This window comes from Odontesthes bonariensis, chromosome 18 (genome assembly GCF_027942865.1).
Source record: "Odontesthes bonariensis isolate fOdoBon6 chromosome 18, fOdoBon6.hap1, whole genome shotgun sequence".
Lineage (NCBI taxonomy): Eukaryota > Metazoa > Chordata > Actinopteri > Atheriniformes > Atherinopsidae > Odontesthes > Odontesthes bonariensis.
In genome coordinates this window covers 33,979,128-34,005,489 of record NC_134523.1, presented here as the reverse complement: position 1 = coordinate 34,005,489, position 26,362 = coordinate 33,979,128, and the positions used below count along the sequence as shown (strand labels likewise).

Here is a 26,362-nt window from a genome sequence, read left to right as displayed (position 1 = left end):
CAAGATGTCTTTGTAGAGCTGGCAGAATCCTAAAAGACTGCCGTCACCCATCCTTCAGACTGTTCACCATGCTGCCTTCTGGTAGGCGGTACAGAAGCATCCGGTCTCGCACCCGCAGAATGGAGAACAGTTTCTATCCTAAGGCCATCAGGCTCCTAAATAGACTATAATGCACTCTCATCACTTACACTCAACACTTACACTTTACACATGCCTACCTCCACTGCTGTTTGCACTGCAACCTGCAATATTGTACAACATTGTATTTTTTATTTTTCCTTATGTTATAGGTTAGTATAGGTCTTAGATTAGCATAGGCTATTATGTGTATTATATGTACAGTACAGCTCTTGTAATTAGCGTTAAAATGTATATTGTATATTGTAGTATCCACATTGCCTATCTATTGTTACTGTCATGTAAATATTTTTGGTACAGTACTTATGACATGACATGTTACAGCATGTTATGTCTTGTTATGGTAGCTGCTGTACGGTGTCCTGTCCTAAGAATTTCAGTGCCCAGTCCGACTCTGTTCTGTGTATCTGACAATAAAAGACTTGACTTGACTTGGATGAATGAATGAATGAATGAATGAATGAAAACTTCCAATATATGCATTTATTAAAAGACAATCATATCAATACAAAAAAAAAAAAATAGAACTGAACTTTCTCCACACAACACAAAATAAACCATGGACACAATCTTCACATGTCAGCTTCATCCACTTGCAGCCACTTCGAATGGGTAGTGCTGGGGGAAATCATGAATGACCTTCAGGGCTTCGTTGTACAGTTCCAAATCTGTTGGTCAGACGAAGCACACAGTAAGTAAAAATGAATCAACGCTACTGTATCATCACAGCTTTTTCTCTTTTCAAGTGGAGAGCTACCAAAGAGAATGCCCTTGTCTTCTCGCAGCATGTTGTATGTCGTGGCCATTATTGCTCCTTTGTTGGACACCATACCGATGACCTCCACGATGCCTGTCAGCTCTTCTTCAAGCTGAAAACAAACAGAGAACTTTAGTTCCACCATCTTTATCAGCGAGTTGCCCACCCCTGCAAGCAACATCAGAAAAAAGTAGAACTACATTATTCTGCTGGACAATATGAAATCAGCACAATGTAACAGGAATGCAACATTAGATGCAATCGCCATCTGATGTCACGCCAGAATACGACAGCAGATATGGATAACTGTACGATTTAAAATTAAAGCTTGATAATGAAAATAATAACATTACTTTAGCTAGTAATTATAGTTTGACTGGGATTTCCTTGGCATTACATCTTTTAACTTATCTTGACTGTTGCTTGTTTTTAAATTCATTTAAATGATTTTATTTGTTTCTCTTTATATTCTTTTATGCATTTAAATGCTTCTTCCACTCCCTGCTGCAATGCTTTTATTTTATGTAAAGCACTTTGAATTGTTTGTACATGAAATGTGCTATATAAATAAATTTGATTTGATTTGATTACCGTTTTATGGCTAAATAAGCATTAAGAATAAAACACAAATCCCTATACCTGGAAAGTCTGTGAGAAACAAAAACATATTTTCGGTAGGAAACAGATTAATGGGAAAATGTGTAAATATGGTAATGCTGTTACAAATAAAAAGGCTACCCAAAGACACACTTTTAAGATACTTACGGGTTCGTTCAGTTCAACTGTTGCATTATTTCCTTCTCCATCCGTGACAGCAAACGTTTTTCCACTTGAGTGAACCTTCAAAAACAGAAAGCAAGCATTCAGTGGGACGGATATTGAGAGTGTATGTTTTTAGTCGGAGTTGTAACCGTTGAAACGACATTTTAACTTAACAACTCTCACCTTTCCAACGCGGCCAACGAAACAAACCGGCCGACTGATATGCTGCGAAAGCATAGAGCAATTTATTCTTGGTTTTGGGACATCGAGTATGCCTGCCATCTTAGCAGCTTGCTGTTATGGCGTTGCTGACTTCTGGATAATGACAACAGCGCGCGAAATCGGACGTTGTTTCATTTGGATGGAACGGTAGCGCGCGCTGGCGGAGTGTCGGAGTGTTTCCGGTTGAAAACATTACGTCTTTCTTTTTTTTAAAACTTTATTAACAATTATGTACATAACAAAACTGTTTAGCTAGGAGAAGAAGAAAAACATATATATATAAAAGTATAAATGTACAAAGAAACGTATAGAAATATCATGCATATAAAATTCATCACTGTAGAGAAAAAGATTATTTAAATAAAACTTTTTCCAAAATAAAGTTTTGTTTTAGGCATTTCTTAACCATTGATGTCGGTGCTGTATTGATATAGTTCTTTCAAAAAAAGTGTAAAATTTGGTTTGCTGTCAGTCCATTTCCTTTTGTGGATATGAAATTTACCTAAAAATAAAACAAGTTGTACCAACAAAAATTAAATCCTTTTCCATTTGGTTATTGTCAAAGTAAAGAAAAATGTCCTTTTTGTGCAAATGTATCCAGTTTTCTTTTCAATGAAAACATTACGTCTTGTAACTGCGGCTAACTTAGTAACAAAACCCCTTGCTGTTCTTTTCTTATTGTACTTTTTTTTCCTTTCTTTTTCACTTCACATTCGGTTTTGTAAACTGTAACAATGTCAAGAATACTTCCCTGACTTGTTTTGTATACTATTCAAGAGCTTTAATAAAGTTTGTTTAAAAAAATAAAAAAGTAACAAAACCTCCCATTTCAGTACGACATATCCGCTGAGCTCTGAGATTGTATTCCCCAATAAACAATTAGCGATGAAACGGTTCCGAATCACGTCACTCAGAAAAGATTTGTAGTGGAACTTTAGGCACCATTTGTAGTTTCTACACGAACACGGAGCAAAGCGATATTGGTGACGTCACCAGAGTACTATAACAGTACGGACGATATTGCAGAAAGTACCGAAGAAAAGTATTCTGGTGTGAACAGTGGCTAAGTGAAGTGTACAACGCTGAGCAGAAACGGAAGAGAAACCGACGAACTGAAAATAAGTTCACAGAAAGTATGAACTGACTTTGTGAATTTTCTAAAATGTACAGCTACATACGACTTGGTGGCTTAGAGAACAAGCTTAACATTTAGTCAGAATGAAGCTATATGAAGTTATTTTTACATTCAAACGATGGCGTTAATCCGCGGCCCACATGCTGTTATGCAATATGATTTTTGTTCTGTTTATTCAGGGAAATCATGTTCAGTTTCCTTGGACTCCGTAAGGACTCGAAGAAGTCAACATCCGACAAGGAAGTAGATGGAGGCTTTGTCATGATCGGTAAGAACGCATCATATCAAATCAAATCAAAATCAAATCAAATTTATTTGTATAGCACATTTCATGTACAAACAATTCAAAGTGCTTTACATAAAATAAAAGCATTCCAGCAGGTAGTGGAAGAAGCATTAAAATACATAAAAGAATATAAAGAGAAACAAATAAAATCATTTAAATGAATTTAAAAACAAGCAACAGTCAAGATAGGTTCAAAGATATCGTGCAGATTTCATGCATAGACACATGAGAAAAGAAATGTTTTTAACCTGGATTTCAAAATATCTCCATTTGGTGAAAGTTTAATCTCCACTGGCAGTTTGTTCCACTTGTTTGCAGCATAACAGCTAAATGCTGCTTCTCCATGTTTAGTCTGGACTCTGGACTGGACCAGCTGACCTGAGTCCTTGGCTCTAAGAGCTCTGCTGGCTTTATATTCTCTGAACATATCACAGATGTATTTTGGGCCTAAACCGTTCTAGGATTTGTAAACCATCAGCAGGCTTTTAAAATCTATTCTGTGACTGACTGGAAGCCAGAGTAAAGATTTTAAAGCTGCTGTGATGTGTTCAGATCTCTTAGTCCGGGTTAAAACTCCAGCAGCAGCGTTCTGGATGAGCTGCAGATGTTTAATGCTCTTTTTGGGAAGTCCAGTTAAAAGAGCGTTACAGTGATGGAGTCTACTGGAGATGAATGCATGGATGAGTTTCTGCTGGTCTGTTTGGGAGAGGAAACCTTTAATTCTGTTGATGTTTCTGAGGTGGTAAAAAGCTGCCTTGGTGACAGCTTTGATGTAGCTGCTGAAAGTCAGATCAAACATTATGCCAAACATTTACACCACAACAGGAACATGTATTCTTCACCAAAGTAAACTAAAAACATAAAGTTTGGGAAGTTGGCCAGCTGCTTTTATGTATTGTACATTAGTGTGCTTAAGTCTAAAGCCACCCTTCATTTCCTGATATATTTCTAGGAAAACAGGAAATACGTTCAGGGATTCATTGAAATGTGCAAATGTAATAGACAATACAGTCTATATGCACTGATCTGTGCATATATGGTCTAAAGGAAATATTGAGCAATTATAATAGCAAGAACTCTACGATCTTTCTGTGTTTCTTAGATGCCACAAAGGCCTTTGACCGGGTAAACCACAGGAAATTATTTCTGAAATTGAGTCAAGCTGGTGTGCCTAAATATATAGTCTGTCTTATTGGTATGCCAATCAAACCATGGAGTCAGACAAGGAGGCATCCTCTCCCCTGTATTGTTAAATTTTTTATCTGAATGACCTTTCTAAGCAGTTAAATCTGTGTAAAACTGGCTGTATGGTTGGACACGCAGTTATAACCACTTTATGTATGCTGATGACTCAGTGGTTTTTAGTCCAAGTTCAGCCGGTCTTCAGAAGTTGCTTAATGTGTGTTCGGTACACGGTGAACTTCGTGATGGTAAATTCAACCCGATTCAGAATTCAAATTCTGGGATCTTATTGAACATCTCAAATTAAGTAAAATATCTCGGTCATGTGCTGACAGACCGTCTATCAGATGATTTACCGTCAGGTTCCAACGTTATACGCTCAAGCTAATGTTCTAGTTGGGAAATTTGGATATTGCTCTGATGAAGTTAAACTGAACTTGTTTAGATCATATTGTAGCTCACTGTATATGGCACACTTATGGTGCAGTTATAAAAAAAAGCCAGCCTTCAGAGATTGAAGGTGGCTTATAATGAAGCATTATGACTTTAGTTAAAGAAGCCCAGATGGAGCAGTGCCAGTGAACTGTTTGTGTCTGCAAACGTCAGCTCTTTGATGGTTGTTTTAAGGAAGCTTATGTATACATTTATTTGCCGGCTAAATGAGTCTAATAATAAAATTATCCTACTGTTGACTAACATTGAATATAGTGCAGTAAGATATACTTCTTTATATTGGAAACATTGGTATGATTGCCGCCTAAAAGATTAGGAGTGTTTTTTTATTAATAGTATTTTTATTTTTTTAATTGTTTATGAATGTTCTTTTTTATGTACTTTTATTATTGATTGTTTTTCTATATGATCTGGACTACGAGTCTTTAATAAAATCTATCTTTCTATCTAACGCCAAAATGGAGTTTACAATTCTAAAAAAAACTTGAAAGTCAATATTTGGTGTGAGCATTTTTATTCTTCAGCACAGCCTAAACCCGCTTCGACGCATTTTTCTGGGATGTCTTCTGAAAGTTCCTCTTTGGGTGTTGCTGCCTTCTGTTTGGTTCTCTGCCCACACCAGGCCAGGCGCAGCTCTTTTTTCCTCTTTTCTTCATGGGATATTTCAGGTTTTTCCTTTATTCGGGTTTTGTGTAGTTTTTGTCCAATGACAAATTAGCTTCAAATCAACAAGATCACATGTAATTACTGTCGGAATGCTTTGTTGAATATTTACAAGCTTGCAGGCTTTTTTTGACACGAGACATTACAGTTGTGGTAAAACATAGCAACTAGACCGTATTTCACCGACAAATTTGTGACAGACTTGTATATCAATTGAAAAATTAAGAACAAAAAAAGATTAAATAAATCCATAAACAAAAGAAATGCATTTCCCCCTTTTCTATGAAATCACAAACTACTTTTCTCTGACTTGCTTGCTTCTGATGTTGCTGTCTCAACACATGGCTCCAAAGAATTTAGCACTTTCCACAATGATAGAAGATAAACAACCTCATGTTGGAAACATTGAAGGACCTAAGTTTTCTCAAAAAAGACCGGTCTCTCCCTTCTTGCATTTCCACTCCTGGTGTCCTGCACATTTTAGAGGTGTCCTTGTGTTCCTTGCTGTTGAGTTATTATTCAGCCTCAACAGGACTTGATCATACACTGATATGGTTTAAAAAGTTTTACCTTATGTTGTTGGTGATTTCCAGTTGTGTGAATTGTGTTTGTTAGTCTGTTTCCTGCATTTATTTCTCTCTCTTTAAGGTGATATAGATTGCTTAATGTAATGGAGAAGCCAGGGATAACATTAATATTATCCACTAGGTGACAGGCCTTGTTTTTCCAGGGTGTTTTTTTAACTTAAACTGTGTCTTACATTTGATCTGCAGGAGAGACGGCTGAGGAGCAGAGGCGGAAGACCACCAGCATCGTACAGCCTTCCACAAACGTCATAGTGCAGCCATCAAAGGTGAGATGGAGGAGGTTTTCAGATCATCAGCAATGTTCACTCGGTAGCATTTTTCTCAGCAAGGGTGCAGAAGTGCACAAAATGGGTGGTTCAGTTTGGCACCTTAGATTTAGGGTCAGGGTTCAGCCCATTTTCAGTACAGTTGGTGAAAGGAAAGCAACAAAAATCTTTTATTTTTTATTAAATGTCAGTATGAAAAAGTGAAAAATAATGCCAATGTCAGTGCTTGTGTATGACCTATATGTTGTGACCCTCAATGTTAAGTAGTTACTCGTGGAGCCTTAAAATTCCATCAGTCCATACGGTTGATAATTTTTTAAAATTTTTTAAAATTTTTTAATTTAGTTTATTTGGCAGGGACAATACAATCAGACATAGTTACAAATCAAAGCTTGTAGCTGATGTGATGCATACAGAGTATAGCAACAAGTGCTACTTTACCACTCCCGTCCCTGGTTAGGCTTTTCTATGCTGACACAAGACCTAAAATAGACATTAATTTACATAAGAACATTAATCTATAAATACAACAGTGCAGTTCAAACTTTCATCTCATTCATTCACTCTCACATTTTTACAAGTGAGTACAGTTTTGGTTTGTTTTAAGCCAAAATTTAAGTTTAAAGGTGAACAATTTAAACTCACTGATGGACTTAATATCTGTGGGCAGTGAGTTCCAGAGTTTACAGCTTTTGTAAGAAAAGGCCGACTGTCCAAATGATGTTCTGCACTCAGGGATTGTACAGTTGTGGTTGGAGCTGCCTCTTGTTGTCCTGCTGCTGTCTCTTTATAAATTCCCTGAGTGGTTCTGGAGCCAAATTGTGATAGCATTTAAAAAATAATTTGAGAAAACACAAATTGCTAAAACTATCAAAGCTCAACAAATTATGTTTGTAGAGGATTTGACAATGGTGATAACGGATTGGTTTTCTGTCCATAATTTTGAGTGCTTGATTGTAAAGTGAACCAATGCGCTTTGTGGCTGAGGGAGCTGCCTGGGCCCATGCTGTCATGCAGTAGGAGATATGACAAAATATCATCCCATGCATGTACAGCAGGGCCGCCTGGTTTGGAATCCATCCATCCATCCATCCATTATCTTCCGCTGGTCCGGGGATCGGGTCGCGGGGGCAGCAGCCTGAGCAGAGAGACCCAGACGTCCCTGTCCCCGGCCACTTCCTCCAGCTCTTCTGGGAGGACCCCGAGGCGTTCCCAGGCCAGCCGAGAAACATAGTCTCTCCAACGTGTCCGGGGTCTTCCCCGGGGCCTCCTCCCAGTGGGACGGGCCCGGAACACCTCACCAGGGAGGCGACCAGGAGGCATCCTAACCAGATGCCCGAGCCACCTCATCTGACTCCTCTGGATGCGGAGGAGCAGCGGTTCTACTCCGAGCCCCTCCCGAATGACCGAGCTTCTCACCCTATCTCTAAGGGAGAGCCCAAACACCCTGCGGAGGAAACTCATTTCGGCCGCTTGTATTCGCGATCTCGTTCTTTCGGTCACTACCCACAGCTCGTGACCATAGGTGAGGATAGGAACATAGATTGACCGGTAAATCGAGACCTTCGCCTTCTGGCTCAGCTCCTTCTTCACCACGACGGGCCGGTGCAGAGCCCGCATCACTGCAGACGCCGCACCGATCCGTCTGTCAATCTCCTGCTCCATTCGTCCCTCACTCGTGAACAAGACCCCGAGATACTTGAACTCCTCCACTTGGGGAAGGATCTAATTCCCGACCCGGAGAGGGCATTCCACCCTTTTCCAGCCGAAGACCATGGTCTCAGATTTGGAGGTGCTGTTTGGAATGAAGAGCCTAATAAGTCCAAAGCAATTTATATTTCTTTGAATTGTTTTGGATATTTTCTTTATGTGTGCATCAAATTTTAGTTGTGGGTCAAGAACCAATCCTAAATATTTCATTTAATTTACCTGTTGTATTTTGCAATTTTGGAAAAATATTTTAAAATTTTGATCTAATTTTAGTTTTTTGATTGAAAAGCACATAGAGACTGTTTTTGTAAGATTAGGGACTAATTGATTTTTGAAGAGCCACTGACTAACCTCAGCCAAGCCATGCATGCAGATAAAACATCTGCAGCTTGCTCTAGTTGTATAGAATAATTCTAGTTGGGCTTAACAGTTAGACATATCACACATACACGTGTATACGTGTATACGTGTGTGTGTGTGTGTATCGGGATTAATAACATCCTTGTATCGGTTCTTCATGCCCTGACACTCAGCGTCTTCCAGCAATGATATGAGAAAAAGATCCAAGGATGATTTCACTCAAAGCTCTTTGCGGTGCCTTCTCACTCGTCTAGGTGTTGAGTTTAATTCAAAGGATTGGAGGATTTATCATTATTTTCAGGAGGAAAAGCCCATCTTTTTTTGTAATTGTATGGCTCAGGTTATACCGGACCAGGAAATGGAATATGGAACTGATTGTTCCTTGAAAGCCTTACCATTTGCAACCTCAGTAATAAGCATTACTTACTGTTTGATTAATAGCACGAAGATGAAGAAAGCCCGTTGTTTTCATGACAGCATGGCCTGAGTTTCTTTGATTTTTATCGTTTTGAAGTTTCAGCACTGAGATCGGTAAGAGAGCATCTCAGCTGGCCATTTGCTGCAGGATGACTTCAGTGTGACAGTCCACTTATATCAGCTGGCATTATTAGCTGAATGTCGAGGAAATGGTCTTTACTTGTATGGTGCAACATTTTACAATGTGCTTTTCAAAATGTTGAGGTGGACATCAGCCTCGACTCATTTGTAAATCACTTCTTATGCACTGGAATTAGATATTAGCTGTGGTTTATTTGCTGATGGGAACAATTGGTGGTCTCTTTAGGTTTGTTTATTGTTTATTTTATTTTTATGTCGATAAATATTTTATCGCGCATTAACGCAGGTTTTATTTTTGTAAAAGTCTGTTGAATGCATCACATTCACACAGTTACAGCAAACACCACGAAGCATGGAGTAATAAAATAAAGATAAACTAGCAGCTAACATCACCGCTACAGGTGTGAAGCTAACGGAGCTAACCGGCGCTACTTCCTGTTTTACTTGTTTCAACATAAAAGCACGTATTTCAAAATAAATTTGAAAAAAACTCCTGCATTTACAGCCACGTTGAATTGTCTTCTCAGCGTAGTAGTTCCAGTCTAAAATATCACTTAAAGGCAAAACACACAACTGATAGCAGCAAGTCATTCAAGGAAACAGACAGTGGAGCGAGGCTTCTACATAAAAACTACAGAAAGATGCTGATGTTAAAAGTGTGTTTGCACAACAAATGTTATGGCACTTTCATTCATATGGCAGCACATTTAAAATAAAACTAAATGCTAAAAGATATACTCTACTTTTGGATTCATTTTTGGATTTTGCGTACAAATGCGATTAATCAGGGAAATCATGTGATTAATTAGATTAAACATTTTAATCGTTGCCCAGCCCTAGCAGAAAGTCTTTGTTCCTATCACCAACTATCACTAAGGTCAGCAAATTTGAACAAATAAGGATGTATTTACTTCTACCAACACAATTGCAATTTGGAGACTAAATAGAGTTCTATGAGAAAGCTACAGCGAGACTTTTGAACATTTTCCCTCCCAGTTCTAACTCAACAGTAGTGTGCCACACATGGTTGTTCCGGGAGGATTCTTCATGGAGCCTTTTCACAGCAGATATTTTGACATGTCATAGCAGGTAATACACAGGTGTATTAGAGATGCTCACATTCCGCTCCAGGAATGCAGTCATCACTTATAATGCTGTGACTTGTAGCATGTTGGATTTAAGTATCCAAAAAGATTTGTCCTGGGATCTCCTGAGGGCTCATCTATACGTCTGTCAGCTTGGTGTTTTAAGGGACTCGCAGGTTTGCAGTTTGCGGGCGTTAAGTGTCATTTTAGGATCGTTATTTCTGCCCTAATCAGTGGAGGAGCACCTAGAGAATGTACACGGACAGATAAACGTGGAGAAAGCAGGGTTAACTGAACATCTCAAACATTACTCGGAGGCAGCCACCCTGAGTCTGTTGAGTGTGTGAAGGATGCTAGAAAAGCTCGGGACGTTGGTGATCTTTAAAGAGCAACAAAATTCAAAGAAAAAATAATAGAATTAGCCTTTAATTACATTCCCATACACAAAATCAAATCTCAGATCTGCCACTTAGAGTTCCATATCCAGGCCTTTACTGATTGCTCTTCTTTTTAGTTATTTTTCTCTTCTACCTTTATCAACCTGCAAGTCAACCTGCAAGTCAAAGCTGTTTTGTGTTTGAATGCTGGCTGGGTTCAGCATCCTGAGAACTGCTTCTTGTGACTTTCTTTCTTAGAATATAGAGGAAGTGAAGGCTCGTTTGTAATCTCAAGATATCTTAAGTATGACATCGATGTCAGCACTAATTTATACGTTATGAGTCCAGCACACTGACCCAAAACACAAGCTTTTAACAATTACGGAAAATCATGTCCTCCAATTGCAAATCCAAGTTCGAAAAAACTGGAACAGTGTGGAAAATACTCATTAAAAAGGCTTACATTTACTTTTTTTTGTGACCATTTAAATTGATGTATTTCATGTTTTGTCTCATCAAAATGATTCAATCTGTTAAAGGACAAGACCGTTTTTTTGACATTGGGCCCTTGATTTCACATTATAACATGATGTTCTACTCACCCCTGCTTGTTGTTGGTAATTTGGAGCTGTTCCGAAGATATTCGAGAGGCGTCTGGCTGCTCTCTTGAGATATTCGGCCATGAAACGGTTGGGTGTTACTGACGTCATCATCGTGCTACTACCACAGACAGCCCACAGACCCACTTTACGACAAAAAATCAAAATTACAGTAACCCGGATTTTTTTAAGTAAGCGACGCACCTCCACGTTATCAGTGCTAGTGTACAGTAATTAATAAATTATAAACAGCATAGTTTGTGCCTGTATAACGTTGCCCATAGGAAACCGTTTCATGGCCGAATATCTCAAGAGAGCAGCCAGACGCCTCTCGAATATCTTCGGAACAGCTCCAAATTACCAACAACGAGCAGGGGTGAGTAGAACATCATGTTATAATCAGTGCTTAATTTGTGAAGTGGAAGGTCCTGGAGCGCAGAGGATGAGTGGCTCCGGTGAGAAAAAAAAAGCGTGCGGCGGGCGCTTTCGAGCAACCCTGTGCGCCACACCGAAAATAATCTGGGCATGTATTGTAGGCCTAATAACGACAGTCACATCAAATCCGGCGCCGCTTTATAAACTCTCTGGCTAACTGTCCAATAGACAGGAGTGTGCACCCTCCTTTTCCGCAATATAGATATTTTCAGTATCTCGTTTCATGACAGAAATCACCAACAAGATGGATATCAAAACCAGACATTGACACTAAACAAACTTTAATTTATTTGTTTAATTATTTGATTTTTTTTTTTTCTAAATAAATATTGTTTGTCAAGACAGATGGCGGATCGCGGATGACGGCTATAAATAGCTGGCGGAGGCAACGTCAGAGGTTCCGGAGCGCGCTCGGGCTTGCTCCCCCTCAAATTAAGCCCTGGTTATAATGTGAAATCAAGGGCCCAATGTCAAAAAAACGGTCTTGTCCTTTAATGTGGAATTTAGGGCCAGTAAAAAAAAAAAAAAAAGTTTTTTTTTAAACAGGTTATGGAAGAAATCAAAGCCAGTCTCTAAAGGCTGAGTCTCACAGATGTGTGAGAAAATGATTGAACAGTTGGAAGGTGTTTGCATATTTCTATATCGAGAGTGCAGGAGATTATTAAACTCTTAAACTACTCTGGAGGAATTGAAGCGCATAAAGGACAAAGGGCACAAGCTTTATCTGGACACCCATTGAATAAAGAGCTATTATTCATCAGTTTTTGATCAAATCTTTGTTAAGCTCTACAACACATTCACAAATACCACTTCCACCTTTACTTTACAAAGTAAACCTCGTCCTGAGGTGGCATTGACTTTTTGGTGCTCAGGGGCATCTGAGATGGTCCAACACGCTAAGTGGAAACATGTATTGTGGTCGGACCAATAACTATTCCAAATGTTTTTCTAAAGAAACGGACAGCGTGTGCTCTGACTCAAGCATCCAGACGCTTCTCAGCAACCTGTCCCTGCAGCCAGGCTCTGTTGGTATGCGCTTCCTGTGATGGTAGCATTAATGCAAAAAAGTTTATCAAGATGTTTTGAGCAGTATATGCTGCCCACAAGAGTCTAACATTTCCAGCGATGTCCATGCATTTTTCAAGTCATTCTGCACGCATTACAAAGGCGTTGCTAAGAAACAGGCGAGTATGGGTACTGGACTGACCAGCCTGCAATCTGACCTGTCCAAATGTCCTAATTCAACTTTAGTTCATCATTGTTGCAGGTCTTACATGCAAAAATGTCATTTTAACAAATGATATGAAGTTGGCAGGAGAAAGCATGAAATATTTGGCTTATGTTGTCTGCAAAAGTCAAATAAAATGTCTTATTTACCCTCTCTGGAGGGTGTTTGTCCATTTAACTGTACTGGTTAAAGGAACGCTGCTCCGATGCAGCTGTTTTTCCGCTGTAGTATGGTTCTCATACCGCTGCTCATGTGGCAGCACACATCTTAGATCTCCACTGCCATTAAACTTAATGGGAACATTAACAAAAAGGTGAGGATCACTTTGGCATTAGAAACCGAGTTGGCACAGAATAACTGTAACTTGTAGCTGACATTTGGTAACTACCTGCACCATAGCTGGTATGTGCATTCTTAACTAGAGGTTAAGGCTGCTGATGCTGCCATAGCACAGAAGCAGCCAGTTTCTGAAAAAAATAACGCTAAAGCCTCGTTTCCACTATGCAGTCCGGTACGGGTCGGTTCGGAACGGTACAGGTCGGATCACTTTGGGGTCAGCTTGCGTTCCCACTGTAAAAGGGGACCCTCAGGGGTGGGCGGAGTGCGTGCCGAAGCGTAAATAGCAAATAACAGCTAATAACAAATAACATCCATAATTTGGAACCACCTCCAAGCATCTTCAGCTTAATGCCACACTGGTTCGCGGTCCGGTTGAAACCACTCTCTGACATTTCTGCGGCAATCAGCTGGAAAACTTTTTGGTTTGGCACAGTGCCATCGAGCTCCCGCTGCACAGCCTCCTCACCAACACCGGAGAGCAGAGCCTGGAACCGGTCCTGTGTGCCAGGTACCCCAAGCAGAAGGGTTACAGACATGGTAACGGGTTCCATTGGACCGGTACGCTTTCGTGGTAGTGGAAACACTGAAATAAGCGAACCGTTCCGAACCGACCCGTACCGGACTGCATAGTGGAAACGGGGCTTTCGTGACTGATGCAGAGAGCTGGAAAGAGCAGAGTGAGAGGAGAGAAATGACCAAAACAGAAAGATAGGCTGGTGATTGTAACGTCGCTTAAATTTCCACCTTTCTTTTTTATTTTTCCTTTTTTTTATTGAAACAGTACATATAAGAACATACATGTGCAACAACAAAACAAACGATAAAATAAATAAAAATGATGGGAAACATCAACTAAAAGGGAATAGAACTTCTGAGCTGTTTTGGTTTGAAAGATTTGACATCCAAATGGAAGTCACTTTTACAAGAAGTAAAATCTTTTTTGTTTTTCAGTTATAAACCAAAAGTTCCGTCGTAACTGAAAAGAGACTGCTGATGATGGGAATTTGCTGATTAACCATGTTTGCAATTCTATCCAGAAGTTTTATACAGTTACACAAAAGAAGAATAGGTGATATTGTTTCAATATCATTTTCGCAAAATGTACAAATCTTATCATCAATGCCAAAGCATTTAACAAGTTAAGTTTAGATGGATAAATGTTATTCTTCATTTTGACGTGTGTTTCTTTTGCTGTATGAGCTACAAGGAAGTCTTAATATGTTGTTCTTAGTTTAGTGATTGAAATTTGATCAAATTTACTGAAGATATCATTTTTTATTTTGGAAAAAATGAGTTAGTCAAGCATTTTCTAATAAAAATGTTATTAGATTTTTTTATCTTGAAATAGGATTCCTCGATTGATAGAGGGGCTAGTTGTGGTTGTATAAACCGGTGGTTAAATAATGTTTTTAGTCAGAAATATACACTCTTGGGGAGCCGCGTTACACATAAAGTCTAAAATGGGAGGGTTGAAATTATATTTGATGCAAAAATGTTCAGAACTCAGCAAATTAGCATCATCTTCCATTAAATGTGTTACAGAGCAAATATCTCTCTCAAAGCAGTGTTTGAAGAACAAAGATTTGTTGTGGTGCAGCACATCTCTGTTATTCCAGATCATTGTGGAGCGGTGAAACATTTTCCAGAACAACAGTATTTGTTTATGGAACTCTGACAATGACTCGGTAGCAACAGGTTTAAGCCACCAAGTTGGTTAAAGAAGAAGTTAGGAATATAGAAGCAGAATAAAATCTGACTTTTAATCCAAGAGTTTAGCCAGTTTATTTTTACAGTTCCACTGAGGCAATCAAAATGTAGAACTTTAAGACCACCATCGCTTGTTTCTTTAACCATATCACTGTTTTTGATATAATGGGCTCTGTTTCTCTAAATTAAATTTAAGTTCATTTGATTGAAGGATTTTATTCATTTATCTGAAGCAGCATTTGAGTAGATTGGCTTCATACATCTTGATATATATCTTAAATATATTCTACCTAAAATTGGCGAGTCTCTTTGGAGCCATATATTCAGTTTAGTTCTGCATTCAGTAAGTTTGCTTTCAACATTGATGAATTGACTCCTTCTTTGGTCTTTAGTTAAAGGGGAATTCCTGTATTTTCAACATTAAGCCTCATTTATGAGTCGTCTGCAATGTTTTAGAACCCCCCTCACCGCTTTTTTGATGTTTACTGCTGTCTCTGGTATTTGCCTAATTTTGATTCTTCTCAACCTGCTTCAGAACGGCTAGTCATGCGCATGTCTACAAAGGTCCGTAAAAGCACAATAAACGTCCGTTTTCAAAATAATCAACTCACCGGAGTGGTTACTGGTGTGCACTGGTAATCCATATCAAATTTCGTAGCGAAAAGTTGCTTCTGTCGTGTTTTATTTGACATTTTGTAAATCCCATTGAGTTGTATTGAAGACTGGATGTTCGTCGATAGTGGACATGTTTGTAGTTCTCTCGCACCGGAAATGCAATACACCTAGCAGCATTTCCGGTGCTAGAGAACTACAAACATGTCCGCTGGGATTTACAAAATGTCAAATAAAACACGACAGAAGCAACTTTTCGCTACGAAATTTGATATGGATTACCAGTGCACACCAGTAACCACTCCGGTGAGTTGATTATTTTGAAAACGGACGTTTATTGTGCTTTTACGGACCTTTTAAGACATGCACATGACTAGCCGTTCTGAAGCAGGTTGAGAAGAATCAAAATTAGGCAAATACCAGAGACAGCAGTAAACATCAAAAAAGCGGTGAGGGGGGTTCTAAAACATTGCAGACGACTCAGAAAAGAGGCTTAAGTGTATACCAAGCTATTTCATCTACATGATTTAATAGGAACTTGGCAAAGTTCTTTCAGAGGTGCGTCATGAAGAGCAAGTCCTGAAGCCTTGGAGAATCTTTGTATTTTCTCTAGAGTTATTGGGATCTGCTGTTCATTTCTCATAAACAGCATTGTGTCATCCTCCAGCTGGCTGATGACCATCTCTGTACCCAGAACATCCAAAGGTTTGATGTCCTGACTGTTTTTGATAGAAATGGCTAACATCTCAGTCACTAAAATGAACAAATATGGTGACATAGGGCAGCCCTGAGGAATGCCAACATCAGCTGTAAAGTCACAACTCATCCTGACTGAATGCGAGCGATCGATTGATAAAAAGTGATTAGAATGCATACTTTTCAAACAGCCTGTCCTGACATGCTGCGAGCCATGCGGCTCCGTCCAGCGATGAGGTCGAACCCTTATAAAATCGCCTGCGCTGTCTCTATTTGGACGACATTTTGGGGCGGCGTCCCGCCCCTAAATGCTTCTTATTGGTTGAAATGAACACGCTGCTTCCTGTTGACAAGCTAGTTAGCAACAGGTCAGCATCACTCAGGGAATAATGGACGAGGAGAAGCTGATCTTTACCGCGGAACAGCACCCAATGGTTTATGACCCCAAACACCCGTACCACAAAGATCTGAACCGAAGGGAGGCCGCATGGGCGGCGATCACCAGATAACTCGGTGTTTCAAGTGAGTACTTTCTGGACCAATAGAATCACTCCCGACAAAATCGTCACGCTGCATATCAGGACACCCTCGCGAAATTTCGTCGTCGTATTGCGTCAGTTTCGCTTGCTCGCTTTGAGTCAGGATGAGGTGTGAGGAGTAGATTAACACAGCTGCTGATGCTTTTATAGAGAGTGCCAACTAAGTCTCTAAATTTAACACCAAAGTGTTCAAGTGTAGATCAAATAAATGGGTGTTCTACCGAATTGAAAGCTTTGTCGAAGTCAAAAAAGAGAACAAAAGCATCACCTTCCATCAGCTCCCTTTCAAAGAACCGGACTGTGTTTCTGCAAAAGTATCTGACAGACCTGGTTGAAGACGAGAGGCAAAGATGTCGGCTAACAGTCTGTAGTCTGACTTCTCAGAGTATAGGTCTTCTATTTTCTATTAATATAGGATCCTTTTAGGGTTTTTTGGAATCGAAATTATGACCCAGTGTCTCATAGTAGTTGGGGGTGTACGAGTCTGAAAGATTTCAAGGAAAACTCGGTGAAGTAATTCTCTGACCTCCCCGCAGAAGTGCCTATAAACACTCCCTGTGAGCCCATCTGAACCCGGAGCTTTATTAAGAGAGAGTCCATTAATAACTGCATCCAGTTGGGCACTTATGAGCTGACTATGACACGTTTATCATAGTTTTCATCTATTTTGGGAACATACTTGTCAATTTTGTCAAGAAGGACTCCCAGTCTGTTCTGGAATATTTGGAACTATAGAGTTGGCTATAGAATTGAAGGATTTCTGAGGATAAAGCTTTTTCATCAGTTGTTTCTATATTATTAATTATTAAAGATTTAAGGCCATTTTTTCGCGTCTTCTTTTTTTCTAAACTGCAAAAGTATGTAGATTTCTCCTCTCCTTCTTTTGTCCATTTGGCCCTAGATCTAACAAATGCTCCTTGAGCTTTATGAGAATAAAGTTCATCTAATTTCGGTTGCAAGCCCAAACCTTTATGCTTGTCTTCATCATTTAGAATGTGTTTATTACAGTAAAGATTTAATTGAATTATAATGTCCAACTCTCTTTTTTTCCATATGTTTTTTACATTCCTTGTTAAAGGAAATCGTGAACTTGTGGATTTTGTATTGAAGGAACTCCCATTTCTTAACTGGAGTCGTACATTTTTCAGATGACTTCATTTCGTGTATCGGTAACCTGATATTTTGGCAACATGTTTCATTTTTAAGTAGACTTGAGTTACATTTCCAGAATTTATTTGACTGAGTTTTGGTTTTAGATTCAATATCTATATTGATAATACAATGATCGGTTAGAGGAGCTGCAGATATAGTGGAGCTGACATCATAATCTAATAAATGGTTTGAAATAATCCAGTGGTCAAATTGTAATTTGGACTAAACCAAGAATATTGCGTTACTCCAGGATTAAGGTGTCTCCAAGCATCAGTTAATCTTAGTTTATTGCAAAATTGCAAATTATTGAAGATGGTATTAGGATGACTTGAGAGGTATCTTAAGGGATATTTATCATTATAGTCATCTTGGACTAAGTTGAGGTCCCCACCTATAATAATATTTTCAGTTGAATGTGAACGTTCTAAATGTAAAGTTATCTCATCTAAAAGCCTTTTATTTTCGTTAATGTTATTGTAGCCATATACGTTTAGTAAAATAAATTTCAAGACTATCTGCAATGTGTGAAATACCCTGAGTAGGAAAGTTTTTAAGCCAAACAAATGAAACCTCTCCCCTTTGAATGTGTTTCTTGTTGAAAAATAAAACGTGCTCTTTTCCCTTTACAAAATAAATAAGTACATTTTCTTTGTCAAGTCTCTTATTCCCCTTGCGTTAATAGATAAAAGAGAAATGCCATTTTTGAGTGTAAACATAAAACAATGAACAAAAAATAGAAAATTAAATTAAATAAACAGTTTGTGCTACTCTCAAATGTGTTAGCTAATGAGATGTTATTCAATTCATTTTTATTTATATAGCGCCAAATACAACAAATGTCATCTCAAGGCACTTAGATAGTAAGTCCAATTCAAGCCAATTGGAATTCAATTAATTAATAATAATCATAATTCATAAAATAATCCAATTCGTTCATATAGAGCCAATTCAAAAACAATTTCCTAGCTAAGAAAACCAACAGATTGCACTGAAAACTTTTTGTTTTTTGGTCCAATCTCCCGGCCTGAGCGTGCCTGAGGCGACTGTGGAGAGAAACGACTCCCTTTTAAGAGGAAGAAACCTCTGGCAGAACCAGAACCAGGAAGGGTGGCCATCCGCCTCGACCAGCTGGGGTTTGAGAAGACAGAAAGGGGGGGAGGGGGGGAGGGCCGCAGCGGCGGCGGCACTGTAACACCATTCAAAGGATATCTGTTGGAACAGGGAAACACGAGTTAATGACCACAATAATATCACATATACATAAAGAGAGTAAAGTGAGGAAAGGTGTGACAGATGAGGCCCCCCAGCAGTCTAGGCCTATAGCAGCTTAACTATGGGATGTTTCAGGATTACCTGAGCCATCCCTATTCAAGGTAAACACAAGAAACTTGTGCTAACGAAAAAATAAATAATAAAATAAAGGACCAGACTCAGTGAGTAATTCCCTATACTCCCTATATAGATCTGCTCCTCACACCACAACAACCATCTTTTTACAGCCACAAGCTACCTCAGCCTCTCACCAACTGCACACCAGTCACAGCGGGGTGGGGATGCAAACCCTGGTTCGGGTAGGGGGAGAAATAAAAGAGGTAAGATAAGCGGGAATAATAAAAAAATAAAAATAAAAAAAATAAAAGGTAATGTTATGGGAGCAACCCCTTTGGGGAGCAACATTACCAAACTTCAGACTTGTCAAATGTAGGACCATCTGTATACTCTTTGACCATTGATGTAAATGTAGGGACCCCGGAACATAGTCTTAAAACTTTCCTTCTTTGCCACCTCCACTTAAGGCCAGACAGCTTTCCTTGCCTCGCGGTCATCTTTGGGGACATCTTCTGCTAAGCGATGGTTAAGACTCTCGCAGATGGGATGGCATTTTGTCGCTTTCCAAAGTTCATCCCTTGGTTTCTTCCGATGAACTACATGATGATTTGTTGAGGGCGGTTGGGGGTGTTTCCAAGCCGGTGCACAGAATCTAGACTAAAATCTTTTCTTTCCTTCCAGTGTGGAGCAATCATTAGAAGAAGGTCAACCGTAAGCTCTTGGTCTTTTGTCTTTCTTTTCGTTAAGACCATTCAGTCTTAAAGGGGAAGTTCGTTTTTTTTAAACCTGGACCTTTTTTCTGGTATAAAATCATCTACTCACAGTTTGGTGAAAGTCGGCGTCCTTCGGAAGATATTTAGATCACTCGAGATTTGCGTATATCCATATAACGGGAGAAAACAGGGCAGAGACAGTACAGCCTATAAATAAGGCATTATCTGTCTTTATTTCACCAATACTTTAAGACCAATGAATGAATGAACGCGTACTATTGCTCAGAGCTGCCGTGTTGTTGTTATTGGGGGCTTTCTACACACGCATTTACTGGGATGATGTCATCGACGCACGCCGCTGCAGCACAGCTCGTTCACTCCGTGCTCTGTGACGGTCGGCTATCTGCTAGTTTTGGAAATATGCAATAATGAACCATGTTAGCAGCAACAGTAGCAAATTCCGTGTAACGCTGCTGCTGCGGCGGCGCGTCGATGCCATCATCCCAGTAGCGCGTGTGTAGAAAGCCCCCGATAAGCCTATTTAAAAAAAAAAAAAAAAAAAAAAAGTTTTCTTGTCCGTATCTAAAATTATTTGTCAGAATATATATAAACTAGGGCTGTGACTCGATTAAAATTTTTAATCGCGTTAACTACAGGCTTTGAAATTAATTAATCGCATTTTAATCGCATATACTTTATCCTTTAGAAAATTAACATTTTCAACAATATTTCAACAAACACAGAACATATCCCTATTTGAAATCTGAATGTAGCATGCATGAAAACACAGTATATAGAATCTTGGATGTTAAGCTGCGTTGGGCCCCCGTTAGCTTCCACGCTAGCTGCTACATGTCCGAGACACATAATGGCTCGGCGGCCAGCAACCGGATAAACCATTGAAGTGAATCAATCCTGTGAAAGAATGAAAACAAGTGAATGAAACCTGCACTCACCCATTATGAAGTTAACTCTGCCAGCCCTTCCATAACCTGCTCAGCCAACTCCTTGACGTCGGGTATGGTTGGTAACGTTACGGCGGCTAGCATTAGCAACGAGGCTGCTAGGCATGCTAAATCGGTAAGCATTAGGCTACTGAAGAAAGCTAGTCTTTTTAGCTACGTTATATTATCATCTTTCTTCTCGGCTATAACCTTTGTTTACGGCCACTGGCCCTAACCTGACGAGCTAGCTGTCAAATCACCGGAAGTTTTCACCAGAAGCACTCGCGCACACACAAAAGCTCTCTCCAGACATATCTTTCTTTCATTCCGCCCAGATGAAATTTAATGCCGCATGAAATATTGGCTACACAACGAGCCCCTCGTCAGCCCTCATCATCAGTAAATTTCTGAGTGGGTGCGATCAGTCTTGCTTGACTTGCGTCCATCCGTCTGTATTTAAAAAAAAAAAAAAATTATAGTGTGCGATAAATGCGTTTTTTTTTTTTAACGCGCTAATATGTGTGTAGTTAATTAATCGAAATTGACGCGCTAAAGTCCCAGCCCTAATATAAACTAGAAATGCACTCAGAGAGTGCAGACCTCCGCCAAGCGCCAACCTACCTGTGGATAGCGAGCCATGTATGGACATACGTTCCTGATGTGGGCTACTTGTTCTTTGGCGCTGTCAGCAGAAGAGGCATTCCCTTCTCCCTATTCATTATTGAACAGCAGTGTTTGGCGTTATTAATTATTATTAATATTATTATTATTATAATGTTTTGTCGGGAAGCAGTGTTCTGTCGGGAAGCAGTGTTCGCCGTTCTCATTACGCTATATGCAGTTATGCACACTGGCTTGCCGTTGCAATCTTTTGTTGTGCTAATTACAGCAAATCCGCGCAATTATGCTTTCAATCCGCGCACTATGCATTCTGTCTGGCTTTGGCTCTGTTTGGCTTTGGCACCTTGAGGTCGCGCCACCTTGTGGCAGGTCGCAAGATTGCAGCACGAACAGATGAACATCCAGACAAACATCCAGACAAAGCAACAGACAAACTCGGGCGATCACATAACCTCCTTGGCGGAGGTAAATATGTATAGAAAAATGTTTTTGTGTGTGTGCGTATAAGAACAGTCACCACAAAATGTAAATATGTGAATGAAGATGCTAATAGGGTGTCCCAAGCCACAGATGAGCTTCTAGGCTGTCATCAAGTTTAGCTTGAGAAGAAATGATATGCACAGAAAATATTTGCAGGTGTATTTTTTTTTAGAGATTTTCCAAATGTACCTCATCATGTGGGCAGTAGCATGAGATTAAGAGGGTTCTGTTTTGTTGCTTTGTCTGAAGAAGAGTATTTTCGCAGAAGTTTCTTGTATGTACTGTATTGAAGCACCTGAACACTTCTGTTAAGTTTTCAGTTTTCGATCTTTAATAAATTTACAAAAAGCATGCTTTCACTTTGTCATTGTGGGTTTTATATAAAAGTAATATCTCACTTTCAACACTGAACACTGACAAAAAAAATGTCCCCCTCTCCTCACAGTCATCCTGTCCAACTCCACCTCAAGCCACTGACGAAAAGCCGCTGACAGTTTTACTTCATATGGGGCCAGCAGAGGGGCCCCCTGTGATGGAAGCAGTGTCGGCCCTCCCAGATCTCCTCGGGGACGTCCCTTTCACTTTGGCTCCTCATCTCGTGGCCATGCAGGCGGGATTCCCCCATGTCCCTGACGTGCTACTGTCCCGTGACATAAACTACAACCTGGCCAGTTTTCAGTATGACTTCACTTTAGAAAACTCTGTGCTGCATAACGGCTAGTCTGTTTGAATTTTAGCGTCGTTCTGAGTTCACGCTGTGGGCAATTTGTTTGATAGGCTGTTTCAGACAGTTCAGGATTACATGACTAACTAGCTCTACAAGAACAGAAAAAGGGTCGTGTATGATTCAATAATAGGTAAATTCACAAACAAAAAATAGTTGTATAGCTTTAAGTTTCTGTTACTGGCTCTGCCGTCTGTTTGCAGTGTAGAGCCACCGAAGTCCAATTGAATCCTCCACATTTCATGGAATGCAAATGGTGACAAATTTACAGTTTGATAGAGTGAATGAGTCTGTTCCTTACTGTCCACTTAAATCTTTTTCAATGTCAGAAAGGGGAGACAAACTCTTTATCAGAAAGGTCATGGCTACTAAAACTTAATGTACAGAAAGTCAAGGTTGAATGAAGGAGTTGTTCTGAAAGGGAGTTGGATGTTTACGACCAATAATAATTTGGGTTGATACATCTCAAGCTTCCCCACCTCTCGCCCGATGACCGCTGGGATAGGCTCCAGCCCCCCGCAACCCGGCAGTTGGATTAAGCAGCTATAGAAAATGGATGGATGGATGGATGGACATCTATAGCTTGTCTCAGCCAGATTCGGACAAACCTGAGGATGTGTTTTTTTTACATGACTGCTACAACTGTGTGAACCATCTGGGACCTCTCCATCTATGGATGTTTTTGTTTAAATAATACTTGCAGTTACCAGATTGAATAGTGATAAAGACAGTTTAAGTATATATCCTGAAGCAACTTAGCCTAGAAATCTAGACGCCCCTAGCGAGCGCAAATTGAATTTGCTCATGGGCGCAGTCTAGTCACTTGTGGTCGTTTTGCGAGGCTGAAAATCTCAACTTAATCAGGCCAATCAAATCGTGAGGAGCGGGGTCGAAGGCCGGGCTACCTAGTGACGACAGAGGTGCGACGTTTCAGTGTGTAGTTCCAGAGAGGGGTACACAATGGCTGCGCCCAGCGAACAGTCTTTCCATTTGGCTTTGGCAGCGACTCTAGAAGATTTAAATATACATTTTTCTTTGCGAGACGAACAGATAACTGCACTTAAGTTTTTCTTTGAAAAAAAAAGGACGTTTTCCACCATGTACGTTCCGTCGCGCTGAATATGTAATCCTTCTTCATCGCTCTGATTGGTTGTTGTGCCATCCTATTGCGTGGCGTTGAGTGCAGAGGCAACTTAACAGACAACCGTTTATACCGCCCACACTCATAGCCGTGGGAACTAGGGGTGCAGGGGGTGCGGCTGCACCCCCTGCTGAATGTGCATTGCGAGATGGTGGGGAGCTAACAAAAATATATTTCATGAAAACCTATTGTACAGTCTCCTCCGATCGGGATTCGAACACGCGTCTCAAAACACAAACGTTCCGACTCAAGCAACAGAAGCACGTCTCTTACCAACTGAGCCACTGCTCCGGGCTACCGATACAAAGTTGCTATTGACATCTGTAGCTACTCCGTAATGCGAGACAGCGCGGTTTACTTATGTAGCCTATGCTTAGACTCGACTGTTCTCTGCTAGTTTGCATCCATTACAAATGCATTGATAAACATAATAAAATAGTAAAAAAAAAAGGTTAAACAAAAATAAAGTTAAGACTCGAGTCCTGCTCCTGCGTGTAGGCTCATTCCATGAGGAGGCTGAGAATGAGACGTGGTTTATGATATTATGGCCCCTCTGGTTTAATGTCCACTGTCTGTCTGTCTGTCTGTCTGTGCTCGTCATCCACAGAGACCCTCGATGGAGGTGTGGCCAACAAGTTCAGCCCAGCAACATTCTGTTCTCTATATAGCCTATTTTTTTTTAAATGCTGTTAAGCCAGCTGCCGCCGAGCAGTAATGTACGCATAGTTATTTTTTTGAGTTTTGAGTTATTTTCGACGATGCTGTTATTGCAGCTACCACCGCGCAGCATGTAGTTAATTCTTCATTTGTTCTGTTAGTGATTACTTTCGACTGATGCTGTGTGAGCTGACGTGGGACACATCACACACATGATTTCAGTAGGCTTAACCTTGTTGCCATGAATTTTTAGTGCTTTAATAAAATGCAATATTTTACCAGTTGATGAGGCTGCATAATTTTTTTGGAATGGTATGGGTGTTTGCGTTGACGAGCACGGATAGAGTTCCACGGTCAGATTGCAGGAAAGGCTCCGTTTTTCGCTCATTAAAATATTTCATTGAAGGAGATATATACAGCTATTTATTGTATTTACATAATATTCTACAAGTTTGAGAACCCCCCCCCCCCCCCCCCCCCCTTTTTTTTTTTTTTTTAAACCGCACCCCCTGTTAAAAACTACTTCCCACGGCCCTGCCCACACTGCTATCCAGCGTCACTAGACCCCTGTACAGCTGTAGGGGTCTGACTTGCTAGGCTAGAAGCAACTTTGTCAGTTAACTGTAATGAATGATCGATACAGCATCAGGTTTTCGGTTGGGCTCTATGATTTGAGGTTTGATCGGGTTTGATTGTAAAGATTCAGGGACCCACTGGTTCGCGTCTCAGTGTTGGGACTCACTCCACCGATGTCTTGCCCTACCAGCGATGCTCTTTTTGTCACATCTTATTGAACAGATGTTTCTTTCACAGGGAATTACACTGAAAAATGTCTGTCTCAGCTTGAGTTAAAGCCAACTTGTTCAGTAGCACCATTGTCTGGAAATATCAGATGCTTGTCAGATCATTTGAATGATACATTTATGTCGGGGATACAGTAGTACTACTGTGGTAACTGACTACACTTGTTGAACTATATGTTCAACATTATAAGAGCTGGTTGAATTCTTTGAATGCTGTGGAAAGGACCTTCAGTGCCTGCTTTATCATCTCCTTTATATATATAAAGGATACACTGAACCACCCTTTCCCAAAGAAAAGGAGATAGTCCCAGGTCACAACAGAGCTAGTTATTCTCTCATAGTCCCATCCATTTAGACTCATGTAGGCAGACGTGAGGATAGGAGCGTCAATGCGAGGAATCGGTGGCAAAATATTTTTACTTCTGGGGCTTTTTCTTTTCTTTTTTTATTCTTTTAATTGACCCACAATAAATCTCCTCTCAATCAATATGAGGTTTTCTGTCCAGGTCAAGGAAACGTGTTGAAGAAAAAAATCTAGCATGTGTTTTCGAACTCTACCCCATTACCCAGTTTATTCTTTTGTGCAATCATTTTTTAATTTTTTTAAATGATTTTTTGGGGCTTTTATGCCTTTAATGGACAGGACAGTTCAAGAGTGACAGGAAGCCGGGGGCAGAGAGAGGGGGAAAGACATGCAGCAAAGGGCCGTTCAATGCGGGATTGGAACAAGGGCCGGCCTCTGTACATAGGGCGTCTGCTTAACCCACTACGCCACCGACCACCCCATCTTTTGTGCAATCATATAGAGATGTCCCCTAAACACTTCCCACGCAGATTGTCGGGAGATGCTACAATTCATCTATTTTCCTTAAACACCTCATACTGTACTCAGACAACACAATAAATACAGTAAATCAAATTCAATTCAATTCATTTTTATTTATATAGCGCCAAATACAACAAATGTCATCTCAAGGCACTTAGATAATAAAGTCCAATTCAAGCCAATTGGAATTCAATTAATTGTAATCATAATTATTCATAAAATAATCCAATTCGTTCATCTAGAGCCAATTCAAAAACAATTTCCTAGCTAAGGAAA

General features: G+C 39.9%; 2 protein-coding genes across 2 annotated transcripts; one reads left to right on the top strand and one right to left on the bottom strand.

Moving 5' to 3' along the window:
* Positions 1–606: 606 nt before the first annotated feature.
* On the bottom strand, positions 607–2,047 carry rpa3 (replication protein A3). Its single transcript, XM_075449675.1, has 4 exons — positions 1,841–2,047; positions 1,661–1,735; positions 896–1,007; positions 607–806 (listed from the first exon to the last, which is right to left on the bottom strand). Exons 1-4 carry the CDS (start codon positions 1,937–1,939, stop codon positions 724–726), a joined length of 369 nt encoding a protein of 122 aa, XP_075305790.1. The 5' UTR covers positions 1,940–2,047; the 3' UTR covers positions 607–723.
* Positions 2,048–2,798: 751 nt separating this feature from the next.
* Positions 2,799–24,501, top strand: umad1 (UBAP1-MVB12-associated (UMA) domain containing 1). The gene is made up of 4 exons (XM_075449408.1): positions 2,799–3,012; positions 3,194–3,282; positions 6,372–6,451; positions 22,381–24,501. The coding sequence occupies exons 2-4, from the start codon at positions 3,201–3,203 to the stop codon at positions 22,654–22,656; spliced, it is 438 nt and encodes a 145-aa protein (XP_075305523.1). The 5' UTR covers positions 2,799–3,012; positions 3,194–3,200; the 3' UTR covers positions 22,657–24,501.
* The last annotated feature ends 1,861 nt before the right edge of the window (positions 24,502–26,362 follow it).

What these genes read in the sequence shown, in the direction of transcription:
- rpa3 (XM_075449675.1), bottom strand. Translation starts at nt 1,939, where the DNA reads ATGGCAGGCATACTCGATGTCCCAAAACCAAGAATAAATTGCTCTATG. An exon ending in TCGTTGGCCGCGTTGGAAAG is followed by an intron (nt 1,736 to 1,840) that starts GTGAGAGTTGTT and finishes CTGTTTTTGAAG; the next exon opens with GTTCACTCAAGTGGAAAAAC. An exon ending in AGACAAGGGCATTCTCTTTG is followed by an intron (nt 807 to 895) that starts GTAGCTCTCCAC and finishes TCTGACCAACAG; the next exon opens with ATTTGGAACTGTACAACGAA.
- umad1 (XM_075449408.1), top strand. Translation starts at nt 3,201, where the DNA reads ATGTTCAGTTTCCTTGGACTCCGTAAGGACTCGAAGAAGTCAACATCC. An exon ending in TGGAGGCTTTGTCATGATCG is followed by an intron (nt 3,283 to 6,371) that starts GTAAGAACGCAT and finishes TTTGATCTGCAG; the next exon opens with GAGAGACGGCTGAGGAGCAG. An exon ending in TCATAGTGCAGCCATCAAAG is followed by an intron (nt 6,452 to 22,380) that starts GTGAGATGGAGG and finishes CTCTCCTCACAG; the next exon opens with TCATCCTGTCCAACTCCACC.